At 37.4% G+C, this 23131-nt stretch overlaps 1 protein-coding gene and 1 non-coding gene across 2 annotated transcripts in view; both read right to left on the reverse strand.

The window, feature by feature from the left end:
- Nucleotides 1–5108: 5108 nt before the first annotated feature.
- Nucleotides 5109–5181, reverse strand: trnak-cuu (transfer RNA lysine (anticodon CUU)). Its single transcript has one exon. It is a non-coding gene; the product is annotated as a tRNA-Lys (tRNA).
- Nucleotides 5182–7396: 2215 nt separating this feature from the next.
- The window catches only part of fbxl7 (F-box and leucine-rich repeat protein 7), a 34779-nt gene continuing 19044 nt past the window's right edge, over nucleotides 7397–23131 (reverse strand). Inside the window, exons 3-4 of the mRNA XM_065276212.2 lie at nucleotides 11874–12479; nucleotides 7397–8975 (exon numbers count right to left, since the gene is read on the reverse strand). Coding sequence (XP_065132284.1) covers nucleotides 8239–8975; nucleotides 11874–12479 — 1343 coding nt within the window. The 3' untranslated portion in view covers nucleotides 7397–8238. The remainder of the gene's footprint in view (nucleotides 8976–11873; nucleotides 12480–23131) is intronic.

Genomic DNA, 23131 nt, shown 5'->3' on the forward strand with positions numbered 1-23131 from the left:
CATGATAATGAGTTCACTGTACTAAAATGGCCCCCACATTCACCAGATCTCAACCCAATAGAGCATCTTTGGGATGTGGTGGAACGGGAGCTTCGTGCCCTGGATGTGTATCCCACAATTCTCCATCAACTGCAAGATGCTATCCTATCAATATGGGCCAACATTTTTAAAGCATGCTTTCAGTACCTTGTTGAAGCAATGCCATGTAGAATTAAGGCAGTTCTGAAGGCGAAAGGGGGTCAAACACAGTATTAGTATGGTGTTCCTATTAATCCTTTAGGTGAGTGTATACTTTAAGTGTGATTTTATTTAGACAACATACGAACGGTGATGAGTTTTTGTAACGTAGGCACAACTTTTTTGTGAACACTTGTTAAGCCATAGTTTATAAAGTTTAAAATATGTTTCCTACCGGCTTCACCTCAGAAGACATTTAATATGGTTTAGTTTTTGATGGATTGGTGTACTTTTTTGAAGTTTTGAAAAGAGGCTGTATAATATTAAATATAACACTGACTGTGTTTGGTTGAAAGAAGAAAGTCACATAGACCTAGAATGGCTTGAGGGTGAGTAAAATATGCGCTAATTTTCCTAATTTTAGTCCTTAAAAATCGTATGATGCTGTTATTCATAAGAAGTGTCGATCAGCAACCGAAACCCTGTAAGGATTACACGTTATCCTGTTACTCCCGATCCATCTTTGTCTACCATAAAAATCCCTTTTCCTTCTATTCCCTTGATGTTCTGGTGCACGTTGTCTTCTGTCTTGGACCAAGCGAGGCTGGTTTTTCTCCAGCAGCATCTCTTATCAGTGTCACACACAAACCCAGCTGCAGGTTTGGTCCGCATCTGCGCCCTGCTTTCTGGCTGCTTCTTACATCTCACACCAGAACACTAGCCAATGTTGTCGTCGGTGCCAGAAAGTTCACATTTACTTTCTCGCTCAATCCTCTAAATCGACAATGCTCTGGTAGGCAAGTGTGAAACACATTTCTAAAGCATAGATTATTGTGTGCTATGTGTGATATATGTGTGGTTTGATGGCCTAGCAGCTCTTCAAGGACTGGAACAGCAGGTGTCTGTTGCTTTGGTGTCTTGCTGCGAGCAGTAAAGGTCATTTTTGATGGAGCTTGGCACAGAAATATTGCATTTACTCTTCACAGAGTCACACACCCAGAGGTGGTCTATAGAAAGCCAAAGATAGAAACGCAGGTCACAGAGAGATGCAAACCCTTTGGAATAGATGTAACTGGACGCTAACAGAGAGACAAACCTAGTCAAACCTTCCAACAGATAACCAGTGAAGGACTCCTTCATTTACATGTGTTACATACTGTACCTGCACAATACTCAAGATTACCATGACAAAAAAGGAGCCCCAACCCCCTTAAGAGAGATTAGAAACTTAACTCTGCGAGTCCTCCAGCAGTCATTTGGCCTGTAAGGGAGGACAATGCGGGAGGTGGTGGGGCTGTAATGTGTGGCACTGTGTCCTGCTGTTCTCCTTTTCTCCATGCTGACTAATGACCTTCCCCCCTCCCCCAGCCCCCGCTGCCTCCTCCAACCCCCACCCTTTCTGTCCCTCCCCGTGCCCTCTCACGCTATACCCCATCCCCCTCTCTCGGGGGTGGAGTCCGACGGTCTGTGGCGTCCATGACGGGTCTTTAGATTAGCCACAACGCCGCTCAGGACAAAAGAGCTCCTCCCCCCACACTGGCCACCTCATACCCTCTCCCCCGACCCGGTGGATGATGGAGGAGGGGATACGTCATGATCAGGGGCGAGAGAAGACAGAGAAGAGGCAGCTCATGGTTCTTCACTGATGGCAGCAAACAGATCCACTTGTCTCTGACTCAAGTGGAGGTACACACATCTCTCACAATAACAACTTCTCAGTATCAGACAAACACGGCTAGAAGAAAACTAAAATTACAACCTCTGAAACAGAGACATGATAAAGGTAGACATAAAAAGTGAGAACTGTTATTATAATAGGCGAAGCTATAGAAGAAATGTATATAGCTGCAAAGAGGTGGGATGTAAAGGCCTGATATACGATGCCATAACAGTAATTCAAATATAAATAAAAGTGCATCTAAATGTAAATCTGTAATCTCATCCTTAGGAGAGAAAGGCCTGAATTAGATTTCTCACATGATTATCCTGTGGAAAATTTTCTAGGGAAAAGAGTTTTGTTATTTGATATCTAAACCATTATAATATACGTTGCCTGTGCAAATAAGTAATAAGCTGCTGTCTAAAAAGTGTTGATAGATTTGCGGCATCCTTTGCATTAAGGCCAGATCACAAGCAACTCAGCATTATATAAAATTGAACAATCACATATAACCATCAAGATAAACTGAATTGATTTATATTTAAACATGAGCTCAAATCAGACCAATATAGCAATAAAGTCAAATAATCTTTTTGTCCTGTACATTGTAATATGCAGGATTTTATAACACTCATTTTAGGTTAAGCAGGCTATTTAGAGAAGCAACAGGAAATATGAACAACTAGTCTTCAGACACACAATTTTGATTGGAGTGACCTCTGCTGGTAATTTAAGTTAAGGCTGATATGAAATAAATGTTTTTCAACATGATTCTCAACGGGAAATGAGTTTAACAGACCTTTATACCTCTAAACCTGTAGTTCAGTGGTTCACAAACTTTTCATTTTGCGATCCACACAAATTGGTATGTAATCTAGCCTGGGAACCAAACATTTTATTTAATTAAAATATAAGAAATATGAGTTTTACATCTTTTATAATTGAGTCATTTTTATTTCCCATGTAATTTTATTAATGAACTATAAGTTTAATTGAAATATCAAAATCATTAATGGTATATCATATCAAAATCGTCATTGCTTGTCATTAATTGAACTAAACTGTTTTTTGTTGTTGTTGTTGTTGTTGTGTCATTTACCACAACAGTAAAGTGACTTTGCGCAACCCACTTTATCTTACTGTGTGACCCATAGTTTGAAAACCCCTGCTGTAGTTTACATTAGTGTTTCCCAACCAGGGGGCCGGGGCCCAGAGGAGGGCCTCAGCAGATTTCCAAAGGGGCCTCAAGATTACTTAAAATAATAAAAATCGGACAAAACATGCATTAAAATGTGAAAAAGTGAAACCACTGGTTTACATGCATAGGCCTACATATTTTATAAAATATACTTTTCAGTAGGCTACCAATATTCATAAAATCCAAAATCATGCCTCTAACAATTATGTATATAGCAATTAAACGCATTGTCTAATTCTACCAAACATATATTATGATTAATTAATTACATTTATATAGTGCTTTTCTGCAGCATTCAAATCCCTTTACGTGTGAAAGGAGGATTTTTCTTAACCACCAATATTAGAAATGTTATCCTGAATTTTGTCAGAAAAATCTTTCAAAAACTTTGCAAACGTGGTTATACCACACATGAATTCCCTATAGCAAAGAGGGACAGCTTGCCATGGCATTCACTTTGCTTTATGTTATATATTGGCTTTTATTTTAAATGATTTTTCATTTATGTGCTGAATAAAAAAAACAGCTTGTTAACATTTCAGAAAGACATATCACCAGTTTTTAATGACAGGAACACAGGTTTAATAGGAAGTCTGTGGAATAGTGTAGAAAATCAGGTAAAATATTATTCTTTTCATTATCATTTAGTAAATAAAAATGCCTACAGCCTGTGTCCTTGTCTTAAAGGCAAACAAAACAGCTGACAAAGCCAAAGAAAAAAAATAGAAAGCAATTTACAACTGAATGGAAAATATATAGTCACACAATTTGGCGCACTGTATGACTGTTTTAACCGAGTTGATTTGTGTTTCACTGAAACATTCCTTCATATGTTCAGTGTAAACATGCCTTAGGACAGCAGTTATAAAGAAAGAAACCACACTTTAAACACACCAGCTAAATACAGCGAACCATTGTTTACTGCAAACCAAAATGATATACCCACTGAAGACCTTATATAAAATAAATAATTAACTAGTTTGACATTCAAATCACAGTTAAGTCCTGTTTACTTAGTTTTTACTTAAGTCTATCAGATTTTGAAGGAACAACAGGCTGTTTTTGTTAGTTTGGACACTGAGAGGTATATGCAATGCAAAGCAAACTATGTGTTGTATAGATTACTACACAACAATTCAGACTAAAATAAATATGTGCCCAAGTAGCCTACATCATATTAGTATGGGTGAATAACATATAACTTTCCTGAGCAGAATAAAGTACTTATTCCAGGACTGCATTAAACAAACTGCCTCTGCATGATCCCAAATCACGTGTACTCCGCCATTAAATGGCTTTTAATCTTTCATCCTGCTGGATGGCTAACAATATACATCCTATTTGGGGGAAAAGTGTAATATTAATAACAATACTTCAATAAATTAGTAAATGATTCATTGAATATTTGTTCTAGTCAAATGACTCAAATCCTGTTTTAAATGCGAAAAAAAAAACGATAGTATACTGTACTGTATCGTACTACTAACGATAGTATACTGTACTATTATTAAAGCACTATAATACATGTAATAACTTTATACCATATGATGAGCAAGAGGTGTGTGTTGCACATGATTTAGCCTCATCACGTAACAGATGCTTTTAAGATGCCTGCAATGATCTGACTTCCTTAAAGCGCAGTCAAAACATGCATTACTGACATAGAGAAGCCAAATGTGTTAAACTATGTCATTTTGCTGGTCTTTGTCTTCAGTTTAGTTTTCTGATTAAGTAGCTCGGTTATCTTGAAGTTAAACACAAACCTGTTTGGTGATAGCTTGCATAGACACTGAGCCGACTTGATTATGAAATCCTTTTGAGATTATTAAACTGATAAAAAACTGATTCAAATAACATTTAATGCTCGATTATATTTAGATGTTTATCAGCCGCCCTCTATTGGACAAGAAAGGTTACTACAATTATAGATATCTTGTTTTTAATGTGAACTGTTTTTTTATGTTTATCTTTCAATCAAAGGGAAATGTGTTTGATACATGTTGGATATATACCTGATTGAAAATAATGCGAGGTTGGGATTTATCAAAAACGATTTAAAAAAAAAAAACATTGCGCCCAACGTGGGGCTCGAACCCACGACCCTGAGATTAAGAGTCTCATGCTCTACCGACTGAGCTAGCCGGGCTTGATACCCAAAAGACTAGCCGTAGTTTTAAAACCTCACTTTCCACGGAAGGAAAATATTAACCATTTCTTCCTGTAATTTTTCCATTAAATATTCGGACATTTGAATTATTTAAATTCGGATGTTGACTGATATTTTTTAATGTTAGACAAGGTTAAGGTTAACCTTTGATCGACTACGTTTTATGCGAATTTAAATACTTAGTTTCAAAACGTCCGAATATTTAATGAAAAAAAGAAAAATACAGCAAGTTAAAATTTTTAACGTTTTTTGTAAATAATTAGACAACTACAAAAATATTTTTCCATGAAAAGTGAGGTTTTAAAAAACGAATAAATGCAATTTATAACTTACACGTGTAAGATGAAGCCATACCGCAGAAGACAGTTGAGTAACACAAGCACATCTCAAAACATACATCATCTCAAACATGAATAAGCAAACACTCTTTTGTATGCACGTGTTTTTACCTATTTCTTCCCAGGTTAAATTTTTTCAAGAATTTAGCAGGTTGACACGACAGATGGCGCTCAAACCTCACAGGAAGAATGTTTGCTTTATTTTGGTTTCTGAAAAAATTTAATATTTATTTTTTGTTTCACTTCTGCCTTTTCATTCAAATTAACTAGAGTAGCCTCTTGGTAAAGTCCATGTCTTCCTCAAATTATTTAATAAAATACAGATTCAATAAAACCTTAAACTTTGACCAAACTCCTAATCTAGTTTTACTATTAGTGAGTGAGGAAATATATCTTAATACATAGCAAACAATTCTTCCTTTTTGTAAATGGTTTGAAATGCATAATCTGAATGATTTAACTATGCAATCAGATTTTAAAATTTAACTCTGTTTTCCTTTTAGCAAATGTTTTCTGTTTTGTTGAGTTCGTCAATTGTTCTATTACACCAGTATTTATATCATCCTATATGGATTTTATTGCATAGTTAGTTATTTGTTTAGACCTGAAATGTTTTTTTTAACCCCTCCGGAAATGTTTTAGAAGCGAGAATCTGCAGCCCTAACCAAGAGACCCAGAACTGAGTCTTGTGACTATTAAACCACATCACATCATGAACTGTATTGAGATGGCACTGAAATAGTGTAGCCTTTATTCTGTAATATAGAGTGAATTTAAGTCACAATTACTCAGTATTTTGTCCTCGCTTTGATGTCAAGTATGGATGTAACTTGTTTTGCATGTCCTCCTCACTTTCATCTTTTTTCAATGATTGCAACTGTCATTCTACAATCTGATAGTTTATGTTATGACTTAATATGGCATTTTCCCAGACAGGGTTTAGATTAATCCAGGACTAGGCCAATGTTATATTAGGACATTTAGGTAGTTTTTACAAACAAACCATATAAAAAAACATAAATGGTGTGCATCCTGAGACAAAGTGTAAGTGTCACTGATATATTGTTTTAACTGTTTTTAAATTATTGGCAGCTCAAACATACATCTTAGTTTGGGACTAGGATAAACCCTGTCCAGGAAACTGCCCCAATATTTTAGATTTTTCTGAAAAAGGACATTGTTTGCTTTTTATAAATCCATGGAACAAAAAACATAAGTCTTCATGATTCTTATCTTTACACACCAAGTGACTGACCTACATTATTTTTGGATCCTGAACATCCTTACACTTTGTTAGAGACACAAAGAAACATGATAAAATATCTAAATTGGAAGATTCCTAAACAATCTGGCAATCTCTGTTCTGAGATGCTGCTGTTTTGGACTGTGCTGTAATGTTAATCTGGACTTTGCTGCTTTGACCTGCGCTGCCAGACTCGAATATGATGACAGCTCCCTTCATGTCGAGCCAGCTCACTGTGTTTTATAGCAACTGGCCAAGGTGTCAGTTAGCGAATAATAATGGCTATAACAGCTTAAAAAATAACATTGTTGTGAGAGAGGCTGCATTATAAATTACACATATTCTTCACTCACCTGTGTACCTTTTGCATCACTATATTCAGTCTGTGAAGATGCCACACAAGATGTTAAAACCTTTCTGATCAAGAAAACCAGCTCTGTCACATCACTGGTCTAGCATACTATTAAAAAAAGAAAAAAGCTCAATTGAAATGTAATCTTTACAGTCTGTTGTCATCAGGCAGTTGAAGGCCTCCTCCGCAGTGGTCAACCTCATGTTACTTCTGGACGCATCCCCAGTCTGGAGTAAATAACACACTGCTGTTTTCTCATTCATGGAGCCAGTTACATTACAGCTACAGCAAGCAAATTACATGACAGTAAACAATATATTTCTTTAAATATGGCTTAGACCTCTTTATTACGCTGTGGTCTTCCTTTTGATGAACACCTGAAACAACCCTGCTGAAAAGACCAGAGTGAATTTCCATGAAATCCTTTTCTGGTTTGTGCTGCTGGATGAAGCTGGTCAATAACTGGTGATGTTTTGCTGATTAATATAGTTGAGAACCCTGGTGGGAATATCAGCACACCAGCATCACATGCTGGAGATAAACATCCATAACAAACATATGCTGGTCTTTTCAGCAGGGTAGTAGCATTGACTATTAACAAGGTAAACGTGGCAATGACAATGGCACTGTTTGGCAATATTCCTCAGAAATACAACCAAGATTGAAACCTCAGTCTTACATGATGAAATACAAAGCTAAACATTCATAACAGAGATATCAAATGTAAACAATACAAAAACTGAAATGTAGACCATTGTTATCGCAAATTTCGGTTACCATCGCTTCGTGTTATACTCTACGCACTTCTGTTTCAAAGCATCAGCTGTGTTCGTAATAATTAATTAGCTTGAAATTTTCTTTGACAATACACACTTTTATACATGTTAAATGTAATACAATCTGATGTAGGCAAAGTAAGTATTCCAAAAAAGTGAATAAAATCATAAATAAATGGTTTTAAAAAAAAGTCTTAAGATTTCTCCCAACCATGCAAATTAAATACAAAGGTGCAGCAGTGGAAATCTCAGCTAAGGGTTGTTTAGCCAAGAAGGCACTGCTTTAGGTCAAAAAAATTTTTTTTCTCAAATTCCACGGCCCACCTCTCAAAAAAAGGCCGGATTGGTGTGTTCAATGATGCAGCGTTTACAATGCCGTTTGACGAAGTGCAGCGCCTCCAGTGGTACGTCACAGTCCTGAACATTCAGCAGCTGAAGGTCAAAGCAATTTGCTGCTACCACTTGTAACCCACGCCCGGTGATGCTTTCGCACGACTTCAGACTCAGTCTTTTCAGGTTGAAAGAGTTTAGCGCAAGCTGCTCAAGGCCTGCATCCGACACCAGGGGACACTTCCCAATGTCCAATGACTTTAACTTGAGGCAGTTTTTGGCAAGGTGCTCAATGCCGTGGTCTGTTAATCCCTCACAGCCACGAGCATTCAGGTAACGCAGTCTGACACAGTATTTAGCCACGTAGCGCACACCCACGTCGGTGATACGACTGCAGTGCGCTATGCTAAGGTAACGCAGGCGGCCCTCCAGCTTAGCGATCTCTCGCAGGCCAAAGTCACTGATGAAGCGGCAGTCGCTGACACTGAGCTCACGCACGGACGGGCAGTAGATCACCAAGAAACGTAGGCCCTCGTCGGTCAGGCGCACACAACGGCGCAGGTACAGGTGAGTAAGCTGAGTACAGTGGGCTGAAATGGTGTGCAAGCCTTCATCTTCTAACGCGAAACAGTCCGTCATGTCAAGATAGCGAATGGAGATCTGCTGGCCATGAAGAGGGGACAATTTCACAGACACATCCCGAGTTAGACTTATGCAGGTTACCTTGGAGCACCCTACGAAGACAGAAAAAAGCCAGCACAGAATATTACCGATCAGATTTTATCTGCACTGTTTTTAGTGCAAGCACAAAAATGTTCTTACTATTTGATATAAAGCATGTATTATGTTCCAGTTTGTAATAAAGATACGTGCCAACTGGCAATAGGTTTTATTTACTAAGCAAAGCCAGTTTTACTCACAAACGTCTGTGTGTATTAAGCTCGGATAAAAGGGAGCATTTAAAATATAAAAAAATTACACACCTCAGCCTCAGACATTATTTATGGACTGTTTGTTTAAATATGTATTTTATGACGGTATAATTTACTCTGCATGATTCTGCGATGAATACAGATGCATGTGTAACGAAAAACCAAATGTTTACGTTTTAGATCTGTTCAACCATAAATCTGAGAAAGCAATGATGCCATCTGAGACACATTCGTCCTTCTTTTGCAGTGTTTGGCTATTAATAAGAAAACTGAGAACTGAGTACAAATCAAGCCCAACAGCAGAGGAACTCCAGTTGGACCTCTGCACTCACACAGGGAAAACAACAATATGCTGTAACAGGAAGTGCAGAGCAGGAAGCTGGAAATAAAACACTTGGGAAGGAAAAAGCACTATTATTTTCAGACATTCTCATTCGCTAAATAAACTGTATATGGTCCTTTGTGAAATGTAATGCATTTAAAAGACAATATTTGACCCAGAGAGTGAAAACCCAGCTGAAGTCATTTCTTATGACTTAATGTTTTCCACAAAAATCATCTTACATAACGTAAAGAACATTCTGTGAAAATATAACCTCTTAATCTCATAAAGATTAAATTATGAGACTTCAACCTGTATTTAACAATTAAGATGGTATTGCTATGTATTTGTAACATAAGCAGAGAGAACAGTATAAAACAATGTTTTTAAATGTCACAACTAAATCTATTAACTTGTTGAAACAAGTTGCATTTGGGAAAAATAATTACAGTATATTCAAGTCCATTTACAGGGTTTAAATGTTAAAGAACAAAATAGGTAAACGAGTTGTTTTATACAAAATACCGTTTTCTAAATTAAGGTAGCAGATTTTCCCAAAGCATCTTAAAGTCAGAGGTCCTGGTTTTGCCTGGGCTTATGTTGCTTTTGGGAAGTGTAGAGAAGACAGGCAGAATGCCGGAGCTATTAATACCTTTTCCAGCTTTTCCAAGAGGAAGTTCTGGACATTTCAGAGTAAAAAGGGAACTGTCTTCTGTGCTGGACAATAAAACAGGTGAAGCACTCCAGCTGTTGGCTCAGAGTCAGGAAGTAATTCATACAGTTTAATAATAATCCTTCTCGGGGCATTTAGAGGTTGGTTTGTAAATCAACAGCGTTACATTACTAAAATGTTACGTTAAGAATTTAAACAATATTCATTGAAATTGTGGGATGTCTTTTTCGTTTTGTTCTGCTGAAAGAATGTGAATGTTAAAATTCTTTATTACACGGCACTCTAAAATGCTTAATTCTGATTGGCCACTCATGACATTCCAAGGTATGTTATTCCCAGATTACAACCACCTAAAACTAATAACACATAGTGCTGGGAAAAGATTAATCGTGATGCACACATTCATGTATGTATTTAAGAAACATTTACATGTGTATATTTATGTATATTTTTATCTATTCTATATTCTATATCAATTTTTAAAAATTATATATAAATTAAAAAATCTGAAATGACTATATGTATGTGTGTGTGTGTGGTTAAATATACATAATAATTACACTCAGTACACACATATTATGCCAAAAAAAATCTCTTTTATTTTGAATGCGATTAATCGCGATTAATCTTTTCCCAGCACTTATGGTAACATAATAATTTTGACTGGTACAGTTTAATATTACACAAATTTAATATAATTTAAATATTTAAATATTCAAATTTAATATAAATATGTCTTTTAATAACATTTATGACATTATATTTACAAATTATTAAACCAAATAATGTGTTCATGACATCTTAACCTCTTGTCTTATCTTAAAAGCAAATGTAAACGGGTTTTCCTCGCGAAATTTCTGCATTCATTAAAAATGAGAAAGTAAAATATTTAAAATCAATATTTAATGTTCCTTACCTTACTTATGAGGTACATAACCGTAAAATAAGCCCCTTCAGTGTGATACAAGACCCTCTGCATTGCGTCTGGTGGTCTGATCACACTGTTGGCTCTTATTTCTGCGATAACAACCTGCTGCCTATACATTATCCCTTACTTAGACACCCTTACTTAGAGATATTTATGTCAATATTTATGTCTAGGGCTGGGCAGTATATTGAGTTTTGGTTATATACTGTCTATTTAGCTGTGGTCTGATATGACCAGAAATGTACACTATGGTCAGATGTAAGCTTTTCAACCGCCTCACATGTTATACAGCTTTATATTTTCAAACTGGGAGGAGAGCCAATTTGACAATTTTATTTTTATCATACGCTGTTTTAAAAAAAAGGCGATTCTGACATCTCGCATGAGACTTTGACTTGCATGTAAACATTTGTTACAGAATCCCGAGATTTATATAATATGTCGTCATTCATCCCAAAATTACCAAGATCGAATTTTAGTCAATACCTCTCAGCCCTACATAATTTTGCATATTGTCAGGTGTTTGCTGTTCATGGTATTTTTTTTTTTTTTTTTTTTGAAACTGCAAGGGTTGATTTTAAGGACATGAAAAAATAATTGAATTCTTGTAATTATGGGTCCTGAAAGAAAACCTCTCTCATAGCTGTAATGTACCTAAAGCATTTGGCTATTAAAAAGAGCGTCTATCTGATTTTACCCAAACTTTCTGTTTTAATAGAAAAAATATGTCAACAAAAAGCACTCTCCAATTCTCCAAAACGACTCAAGCTAAATTACCTGAAACATCCAGGTGCTCAAGACTGGGGCATCGTGAGACCACTTCAAACACGGCTTCATTCGACACGTTGTAACACCCAGCAACCTCTAAACGGCGAAGTTCTGGACAAGACTGTGCCACTGTGTACAGTCCTCGATCCGTCAGTCTCCGACAGCCACTGACCACAACCGTCTCCAAGGTGAGACAAACATTGGGGGTATCCTGACAGAGTCTGCGAGTCAGAACCCGAAGCGCGCGGTCCACATGTAGCACATCACCCGTCAGCCGGACAGTCCTCCACAAGCGAGGGTCCCACGCCAAGTTGTACCACCGACGGCACACGCGGGCACACCGGCACAGCTGATTGGTGGGCAGGTGGGTAAAGATCTGCAGAAAGGCATGATCGGGGAGGATGTCGATGGGCGCCCCCTGCTGGTCCTTCGGTTGCCGCAGGCCTCTTTGAGGGTGGGTGAGGGATGCGGGTGGGGTGTGCACCATGGCAATGGTTTCTGTGCTGAAGGCGGAGGAGGACGTAGAGGAGCCATTGAGAACGGCTGAAGATGAACGAGGTGGCAGAATCAGAGCTGGACTGGGCGTGCTCACTGTTCGCATGCTAAGATCCGAATCTGGGAAAGGAAAAATAGAAAAGCAGACACAAGGTTTGAGAGCCAGTGAGAAAATGAAAAACACACTTTAGCATACTAAGAACATCATTATGCAAACTAGACAAGTTGTTGAAATAATCTAAACAAATATCAGTGTTTCCCTCTTAAAATATTTCCGATTTCCCTAAATGATTGTCTCTGTGCTCATGCAGAGTGTTTGGCTTCATACAATAATAAGTGAGATACAAAGTGTTTTATAGATTTAGGAAATGTAACTCCCTTGACAGTGTTGTTAAGATCGGCCTGCAAAAGTCATATTCACAGAGGCTACATGACTTTTCTTTTGCTGTGGGATTTGGCTCAGTTTATGAAAGACCAGATATAATGTATCAGACCTTATTTGGTCTCCCTTTTACCATTAGGATGATATTGACTGGATGAGTATCAAGGGTTACCATTATTGTATTGGCTTAAGCTTAAAGTGACTGCACACCCAAAAATGAAAATTCTGTCATCGTATCCTCACCACTGTCGTTCCAACCCAATTAGATTTTCTCTGTTCTGTGAAACACAAAGGAGATGCAAAGCAGAAATGTCTGACTAACTCTTTTCCATAAATTGTTACGTATTTGCGTAAAAGGCTTTCAATATAATGAAAAGTTGCATGGACTTTTATAATGTTTAAGGTCTTTTTTTATTGTTTTTAAAGTTATAAATCACCATCTACTTTCTTGGATAAACACAGCCTTTTGTATGTCATGTAGGACAATTATAAGTGGTTGGAAGTGTATGAGGAAAACAAAATAATGACAGATTTTTATTTCATGATAAACTACCCCTTTAACTGTGAGCTGTCTAACCGCAATACATTTGTTCAGGAGAACTCCAGCCACAAGTCTGTTATTTCCATTAATTTATGGCCACGATGACCCCATTGTTCCCTTTGACAGATGTTTTTGTCTCCTACAGCTTCGCAGTGGGCTGTGTGTCGAGTAATAGGAAACAGCAGAGACTGATCATATCCCATATATGTGATGCTTCCATAGATGAAAAACTAAGAGCCAACAGGCTGGCACAGTGAAAAATCTGCCAGTCAAACATTATTAAGATCACATCTCTATAACATCAAGAGATGTGCAAAACAAGTCCTCTGATTGGAGAAGAGGCAGGGAGAAATGAAGCAAGAACTTCGCTTTTAATAACATAAGAAGTAAATACAGCTTGTTCTAAGAAACAGAAACCAGGCCTAAAACCCCAAACAACTCAATGTGCCAGAAAGCAATAAGCTGAGCGAAACTTTTAGCTTTGATTGTATGGCAACAGCTACCACATTCACAAACTTAGTCCTTAGAGCAACCAAAGGCCCATAATGTTATGGGTGCTACTATGGTTGGCAAAAGTAGCAGAAGCCAATAATGTTTTAATGTCACCACTAAAGACGAAGATCTGGAAGTGTCCGTGCGAGCGTACTCGCACACTAGATTACTGCCCTCACAAAAAAACTTGCCAATCGGAGACCATTTCTTCATTTCTTTTCCACAGCCAGTACAAAACACTATACATCTTCTTACCTAACAAACAGTAGGAGGAGTAACTTTTTATTAAAGACATAACAGCCCTGTTGGAAAATCCAGCTCAAACCAGCAGTTAATTTTACATGGTTTCTAGCTGGTACAGAGAGATCTACACCAGCTCCTCAGTTCACCCTGGAAAATCCCCTATTGTGCTATTAATATAACATCAGTCCTCCACTATCTCCTGTTTGTAGCAGGTGTGGAAACTCAAGGACAGCAGAAGTAAGATGGGGTGGTTGGCAGGTGGGAGACAATTTTTTTATGAAATGGGGGGCATAAATCCCATACAACTCCCAAAATTGAGCTGAGAGCATGTCAGAGAGCTGTGTGTGGGGCGAAAGAGTCAGAACTTTATCCTTACATTAGTCATTTTAGCCACCACTCACTTTATAAGATGAAGTGAGTCATACTGTTTTTATCCACTTTTAACTTTAATATTATTTGGTATGTCCACCTTTTGAAGCAAATATAGCAGCACATCTCTCTGGCATAGTTTTATTATCTGGCAATATATTTCCTTAGAACTGCATCAGTAATTTTATCCTGTGCCTTGCATAACATAAAAGGATCGATTCCAACCCTACAAAAAAATCCAGCTAAGACCAGCATAAACTGGTAGCTGGTTTTAGCTGGTTTAAGTGGCAGAAGCTGGTTTAAGCTGGTTCTCCCAGCCTGGAAAATCTGGTCAAGCTGGTGGGTCAGTTGGCCTTTCAGCCTAACCAGCTAAAAAGTGACCAAAACACAGCTAGTTGCTACACCAGCAAAACCAGCTAAAACCAAGCTGGGAGTCCAGCTAAAACCAGTTTATCAGCTTATGCTGGTCTTAGCTGGATTTTTCAGTAGGGAAGATACATTTCGTGACCTGTCTACATTCCCAAAAGGCAATTTTATGACAGATGTCGTTTTTAAGATGTCAAATAAATCTTTGATGTCCCAGAGCACATATGTGAAGTTTGAGCTCAAAATACCCCACAGATAATTTATTATAGCATATTAAAATTGCCAATTTGTAGGTGTGTGCGAAAATGTGCCGTTTTGGGTGTGTCCTTTAATATGCAAATGAGCAGTTTGTTGCAATTGAAACTCAATTGTGCTGTGAATTATTTTCTCTCTCTCCTTTTCTCTGCACTACATGGCAGTGCTGTAATTGGATAGTGCAGATTAAGGGGCGGTATTATTATAATAAGTATCATAAGGAGAGGCAAATTTCAACTACCTATTTTCTCATGTGCTTGTAGAGAATGGTTTACCAAAACTAAGTTACTGGGTTGATCTTTTTCACATTTTCTAGGTTCATAGAAGCACTGGGGACCCAATCATAGCACTTAAACATGGAAATAGTCAGATTTTCATGCCATGGCCCCTTTAACACGATAAGCCAATTCAAGTTCAAAAAGGTCCCGAAGTCATTCCACATCACTGAATGCATTGAATTACATAAATACAGGAGCAGCAAAGAGTGGACTCTCGCGGCTGTTGATGGTAATGGGTTCTCTTGGTTCATATGAAATAATTTTGATGTATAAGTCGCACCTGACTATAAGTTACAAGACCCTCCAAACTATGAAAAAGTGTGACTTATAGTCCGGAAAATATGGTACTGATTAAAGTGTGTAAATACAATGATGCTCAAGTGTGTCGGGCTGCTAAACAGAGCATTAACAATTCACTAATCCTGCAACTGGTCTTACACCATCACCAGTGTCTGCTGTACTAATCCAGTGACCACTTATGGATTAGTGGTCTGGACTGCTTATGTTGCTCAGCATGTTTATCTCATCTTCATGGTCCCAAATATAGTGTGTCCCTTTTTTTTGAATGTCATTATGTTAGAAAACATAATATCAAGTTAAGCAGAATTTAAGACAGCACAAGCACACTTTTCAAACTTACATTGCACAATAAAACATTTATTAGTTCTTATTGTTCAAAACAGAAATGTTAAATTTCAAAGAAAAAAAGCATGTTCGTGACCAGTGTGGTTATTCTACTAAACCACATGTGTGAATGTGCAGAAACTGACTTCACAACAATAAAGAATAGAACCAGTTGGTTACAGCTAAAATGGATAAGTTAGTAAACAATAAAAATATGCCAATTCCACATGACTTGATATTTTGCCATGTATGCAATGATATTTGAACAATTGTGGTTAGCATATCCAAGTACTTTCTTGGAGCCACTGTATTGTTTAGCCTTCAAATGTCTATAAAGAATCTGCAAGGTTCCTGCAGTAATGCATTCTCAGAAAAAGTGGATTTTGTTAAACTTCCAACTGGGCTCCAAGTTTTATTAGCTCCAATTCTCCTAAATCCCCAATACCTCTGGTTAAAGGAGGAACTTTGGCAAAAAGGCCAAATTTAACCCAAAACCACACAGAGTGCCACAGGAGACATAATTAACTTGAACCACGAATAGTATTGAATTTATTTTAAGATAGTTCATGCCTGTTCTGGTTGCAATAATGTAAATGAAGTGATAACATAAAACTTGAAGCTAAACTCAAATGGTAATGCCAATTTAAACTCCAACTGGTTTCCCTACAAGTCACTGGTAGTCTTGGCAAATGTGAAATACCTCAGGTCTGTTTGTTTGATTTATTCAGGTCTGGCCTCTCTCCTCCTTTCAGGAGAAAAGGGGAAGTTTGTCTATAGGGCATAAAAGACTGGATTGGTATTCCAGGCAGGAATACTGAGGACCTCAGACATAAACTACTATAGGGACAAGATGCCAAATGGTCATTTAATCCACTGATAAAGTACACACTCTGACAAGAGTTCAGCAGTCAAAGAATGCAGACAAAAACCCTTTCAACACTTAAAAGAGGCCAGCTTTCTAATAGTTTAACAATAAACTCATGTTTGTAACCAAAGTGAGACATGTACAGCATTTCATCGTCCTCCTTTTCATAAATAACAAAAGGCATTTGAGATAAATGTCTACTTAAGCTTAAACTGAAATGGCACATAATGTTACTTAGCCTGATAATTTCAAAATTACAAAATGAAGTGTTTCAGATCTGGAAATGAGGCGAAAACAAGCTCATTTTCAGTATAATTTTTAAGTATAATGGAGTACAAGGTACCAATACAACTTAAGGAAACAGTAAATCTGCAATTACAACATCAAATCTTCTTTGATAACTAATCCTTCTTATGTCTGTTTAAGCCTTTAAAGCCCCATGCAGGATGTATTTACTCCAGTAGGCCTCTAATGTAGCTCCACAGCTCCCAAACAGAAATATCAGGAATCTAATTTTGTCATCAAGACCATCAAAAGATCATAAAGATCGTATTTTTCATTTAGTAAAGCCTATAAGAAACTACAATAGATAATTACGTGTTACCCAGTAATGACACTGATTATCCTGTTTAAAAGTTTACACACCCCTGGCTCTAAATGTATCTTTAAAATGCCTTATTTTCACAAATGTCACTTTAGTTATTTCATTGATATTTAACAAATTTGGTCTTTCGCTGCAAAATCCTCTACGTACATTCCAAATCACCACTTCTAAAAAGTCACTCTGAAAAACAAAAAAATTCAGTCTACATCCTGATATATCCAGTAAACCTCCTTTAACCAGGAAAAAAACACCTTGACGAATGTGCACGTTTAATGGATTCTGCCGACAAACCGGTATTTCAGAATTGCCTGAGGCTGGGAGTTTGATATACATATCATTTGTCACATATCATTATCTTATTTTTGACGGAGGTTGCATTTAGCGGCATTTGCATCTGAGCTCTTCATATATAAACATCATAGGTAAACATCAAGAGCTTATTCAGGGCAGTACCAAATAAAAATAAATAATTTATATAACTCCTCTTATTTTTTAACTACACTGTAAAAATGTAGCATGAAGTTAAAGAGCAACTATCATCCGATTCATAATTTTACATTTCCTTTAGTGTGTAGGTGTGTAATAGTACATATTAACGATATGCAAAAGCTACAAACTCCAAGCTAAACGTTGATGCTAGTTATCGTTTCCAATGTTAATCTCCTTATTTGAACTACAACAAACACACGGCTTGTAGGCAGTTTACTTCCTGGGCGAATCTTTCAAATATGGTAAAAAGCGTCACATTTCCAGCTGACGTCAGAGGTATTCAATCACAACATTAGCTGGCCAATCAGGGACACACCGTTTTCAGACGAACGAGTTTTTTACTTGAGGAAGGGAGGATATCTGGCGCTACAAAAATGTATGGTATATTGAAAATAATGTGTTTTTAAACCATACAGCACAAGTCAATTTTATTCAACCTATTATTTTCAGTGTTGACTTGTGAAAAGCTGACATAAATTATTAAATCAAGTTTAAATTGTTTAACTTCATTTTTTAAGTTAAAGTAACAAAATATATATGTTGATTTGACAAAAATGCATATTTTGACAGTACTAACATTTTGCAGATTCTGCAAGGCATATGAAACATATACATATAAAACAAACGTATGCAATTCAAAACATGCAATTCATCAACACCACAACGAGTGCAAATGCTCAATATCAGATCAAGTGTCTCACTTAGTTTGCCCACAGACTGGCACATTCAGAATAATGACAGACAGGAATGTGAGGAATGCCATTTCACCTTATAGCTCACTTAAGAAACGGCTCCTGTGAATTCTCAAATCTTAGATCCATCACTTCAGCTGTTCTGCATCCAGTCAATCACTGCCCTCTGAACCACGTCAAGCAGAAATGTTTTTCACCAGAAACATTTTGCACACCTCTATAATCATAAACAATGCTGCTACATAGCACGAAAAACAAATAATCGTACATCTGTCAGCTCTGGGATTGATTAGATGTTCCTGTTACAAAAGCTTCCTGCTGCTGAACTTTACGACATTCATTCATGCATACTCCTGAATAATCACATTTGATCTCAAGGACACAGCACTAAACTCGTTTTCGAAAACAATGAAAAAATGCACATTTCTGAAAAATGCACTGAAGGGGGGAGATGCCGGGGGATCACAGTAACAAATTTGATCACGAAAGGCTTGTTTCATCTCAGGAGTGTTCCTGGGGTAATTGCTCTCAAATATGTCTAATGGAGATCGGTGCTTATCTTAAGACAAGACCCTTTAACCATAATCTCAGTCGCAGATCTTCTGCCTTTTGAAGGATGAAAATGAGATGTTTGGAGTTAGGGCCTGCTTCCATGTTTTGAGTAGACTCCAAAGGGTCTGGCGTGAGGGTGAACGGGAGGTCAGACTCACTCACTCGTGTTGTTTATTCACTGCACAGTTGACTGCAGAGTTCCTATCAGGGGAATCACTATTAGCCAAAACTAAAATTCTGCTTCAGCTGTCTCATTAAAAACACAGGGCGGATTTCAAAACTGCATATGGCACATCAATCAAAGTTACAAATATGTTGTTATATAATCCATCATATTTACATTGCAGTGAAATGTATAATATTTCTTTAAGCCCCCCCTAAAATACTACTGTATGGTACAATATTATATAGACGTATGGGTCATGATTCAATTATGTGTGAGCCAGTCTGCGAAAAGCTAGCTTTTTTATGTTTCACGGTTTTCTACGTAAAATCCTCCTACATAGCAGTGGCGGCCGGTGACTTTTTTATTCGAGGGCGCACGGTGCGAAGTTTGTCAAAACATGTATGTAGCCCATCAATGTGTGTGGTTCGTAATTTCAAAATATGTGCGCGTTAAGTGATCCTATGTGCATCACGCGTCTTGTCAAAATAAGTGCCTACTGCAGAGGCATCTAAAGGGTTTATGATAAAAGAGACGCTCGTGTTTGCCGGATACTCGCATAATCTCATGTTTAATCAGAGTTTACTGTTAAAGGGACACTTCACCCATTTGCATTAAGCTTTGTATAGTTAGAACCCCAGTCATGTTTTTGAATGGTCATGCATCATTTCCTTAGTTGCCACTGAGACAGGAGAAATACAGATTTCAGTGTTACACTTCCTTCTTTCAATGATGTAAAAATCATCATTTTGCATCATTGAAAGAAGGAAGTCCAATATCTTTGTTGATGGAGTGAGACTACAAACACCCCTTTTCTCGGTCAAATAGGCACCAAATTCTAAATGTATGTTACATTTCGACTACAAATATGACACACTTTCAATAAAGATTAATGTTTCTACGAGTGCAATGCTCCTTTAAGGGAGCATCTTGCGTGTATATTGTGAACGTGAGCGTCTCTTTTATCATAAAAACGGTTTTGACGCGTGTGCAGCAGGCACTTATTTTGACAAGACGTGTGATGCACATAGGATCACTCGCCAGACACGTGATGCACAAGGTTCACATGACGTAACAAACACATATTTTGAATTTGCGCCCCTCGGAAGAGCAGTCACGAGCCGCCACTGCTACATAGTGTAAACAACAGTCAGTGAAAATACAACCTTAATATCTTTAAAGGCGGGGTGCATGATCTCTGAAAGCCAATGTTGACATTTGAAATCACCTAAACAAACACTCAATAATGTGTTGCTTTATCATATAAATAATACCTATGTGAAACTCAGCACTGAGCTCAGTCTCAACACACTTTCACTGGTATCAAATTTTCATGAGTCACATGTTTCTGTGATTTGTGAACAAAATTAAATGGTAGTTAGTTTACATGAATATTTTGAGTACTCTGAACTTGTCGGGTTTTACAGTGTTCTGTTAAGTTGTAAAATGTAGATATTTGATTACAGGAAACTTAAGAAAAACAATGCCACAAAATATTTAAGTAAACTACAATTTAAGTTACATAAATTATATAATTTAATTTATATAAGACTTTATCTAAGTTTAGATAAATACATTTTTTTTATTTGAATTGAAGTTGTCAGTACTCAAAACTTTTAAGTTGGCAAACTTAGAAAGATAGCGGCAATCAGTTGCCTCAATTTTTTTGAGTTAGTAGAACTTATCCGGGTTTACAGTGTGTTGAGTCATGGCATGAAAACATCTATACAGTATTATTATGACGTAAATATCACAATGCACTGAAAAATAGTTTTTCCCGTTAACTACCTGCCAGTTTCAGAACCTTAGCTTTCTAATCACAGCATAAATTCATTCCTTTAGTTATGAGAAACATAAAGTGATGTCTTGAGTCTCCTCCACACTGACACAGAGCTTGACCTCTGGCAGCAGACAGTAATCTGATCTCAAAATGCAACACAGGGAGCTTGTAACATTTTTGTGTCGGGCCTCAGGACTCATAGCCGCTGCACTGTGATTCAGTGAAACTTAGTGTCAAACCTTTTAAGCACATGTAAATTAACCTGAAACTACTACAGTATACGGCAGCACAACAGAAACAAGTTTGACTTTTCTTTATATGTACAGAGGCTGGATTTGAGTAGCTTAAAGAGGTCGCTGACAGACCTGGCTCTCTCTGCGCTTGACTCATCTGTCAGTCTAACCGTAGTTTCTGATCGACTCTGGTCCCGCAAATGTCTCAGCTGTGCCCCTTCCAGCTTCCAGAGGGGCATCTTGTTTTGATTAAAATGCCTTCAGAGCTTCTCATGCAAGATTGTTGAGCTGTGGAGCGTCTGTGCGTATGCGTTAAAGAGCAGCTGTGCTCATACACTACCAGCAAGCACATGGACAATTCACTCAGGCTGATATAAAACTACTTTTGCATAGTTAAATCTAAAGGTCTGCTGGTGTTTGGAGCTTAAACTGGTAAAATCCACCAGAGTTGGACAGAAAAAACCTGTATTAAACTGCTGTTAATTTGTGAGGTTGTCCCACACATATGTCAACTTATCACAATTAAAACCTACTTAAAATAGGAATTGACTTTTCAATTTTTACAGTGCATGTTGAACCGACTGAACCACTAGAAAAAGTGGTCGGGAAATATTTGAACAAACACGAACACTAAATTAAAAGCGGAAAGTTTTGCTAAGAATTTGCCCTGCAGATCCAAAAAATCTTCGGTTTGGGTTGCATGGATTCTACTCTGTTCAAAAGTTCACCATTTTAAGCAGTATCAGGTATCAAAGCGATAGGTGTTGCTAAAAAAAACATGTTGGAGTCTGGCGTGAGCATCCAGTTTTGTGTTTTCTGCTTGTTTATTGTATTCTCTGTCATTTATTGCTAACAGCATGAGGAGAAGTCAAACGGTCAGGTTTCTTTGAAGTTTCTACTCTTTAATTATCACATTTAAAAGAAGTGAAGTAACCATGTCACCATAAATATTGTTGTAGAAATATTCATCCATCCAGTATTCTTCATATTTAATCAAAAACATCATAAAGGAAATATTCAAACATCTGGTGTTCAAACCAGGCTTTGCCACAGTAAAGGAGGCGAAGGAAAGGCATTTCATGTTCCTAACCAGTCTGCCCTGTTCTCATACTATCCCCTCCCCAGTTTGGAAAGACTGGCTGGTGATGCATAAAGCAGAGAGGATCTGGAGAAACAGTCTAAAGCCCCATCACCCTCAATCCTGGGCCCCTTACACAAATTAACCACATGTACACTCACTGCATACACATTTTTGCATTAGCAGAGAAAATTAAATACGAGAAACTCAGCAAATAATGGAATTGGTTTGAACTTTTTAGTAAGCTGTTCCATAAGATCATGGAGATGCCTGTGAACATTCAAGTTTCTCTGCAAATAAATTTAAATGGATTTCCTGGCTAAAGATTCACTGAGAACCAGTCAAACAGATTCAATTGTACATTATGATTGGCTAGTTCACTTAGCAACAAACCTCACAGCACACAGTGTACAGTACATGCCTGTCAGGTGCCAGGGCTGAGGGATCATGATCATTTCTTCTCCTACATGTAAAACAGCCAAAGCATTTGGCCTAAAAGCTCATTACGCACAGATTCTTATTAGTGCTATATGCTGATCTAATCTCCAAAACAGCAAAAGCTAATCTGCAGACTGGAGCACGCACACCATGGCTAAATGGAAGCATGCTAATCCAAAAAAGATTGGAGTACTTCTACAGAGTTCCTGTACTCTTTGATAGTCAGGATGAAATATTACAAATCTGTCTTCCTCCATCTGCTTATGTGGATGTAGGAAAGTCGTTTCGCATATCCAAAGTAGTGCTTCTGCTGAATAATGTCAATGCT

Source organism: Paramisgurnus dabryanus, chromosome 6 (genome assembly GCF_030506205.2).
Source record: "Paramisgurnus dabryanus chromosome 6, PD_genome_1.1, whole genome shotgun sequence".
In the NCBI taxonomy this organism is placed as follows: domain Eukaryota; kingdom Metazoa; phylum Chordata; class Actinopteri; order Cypriniformes; family Cobitidae; genus Paramisgurnus; species Paramisgurnus dabryanus.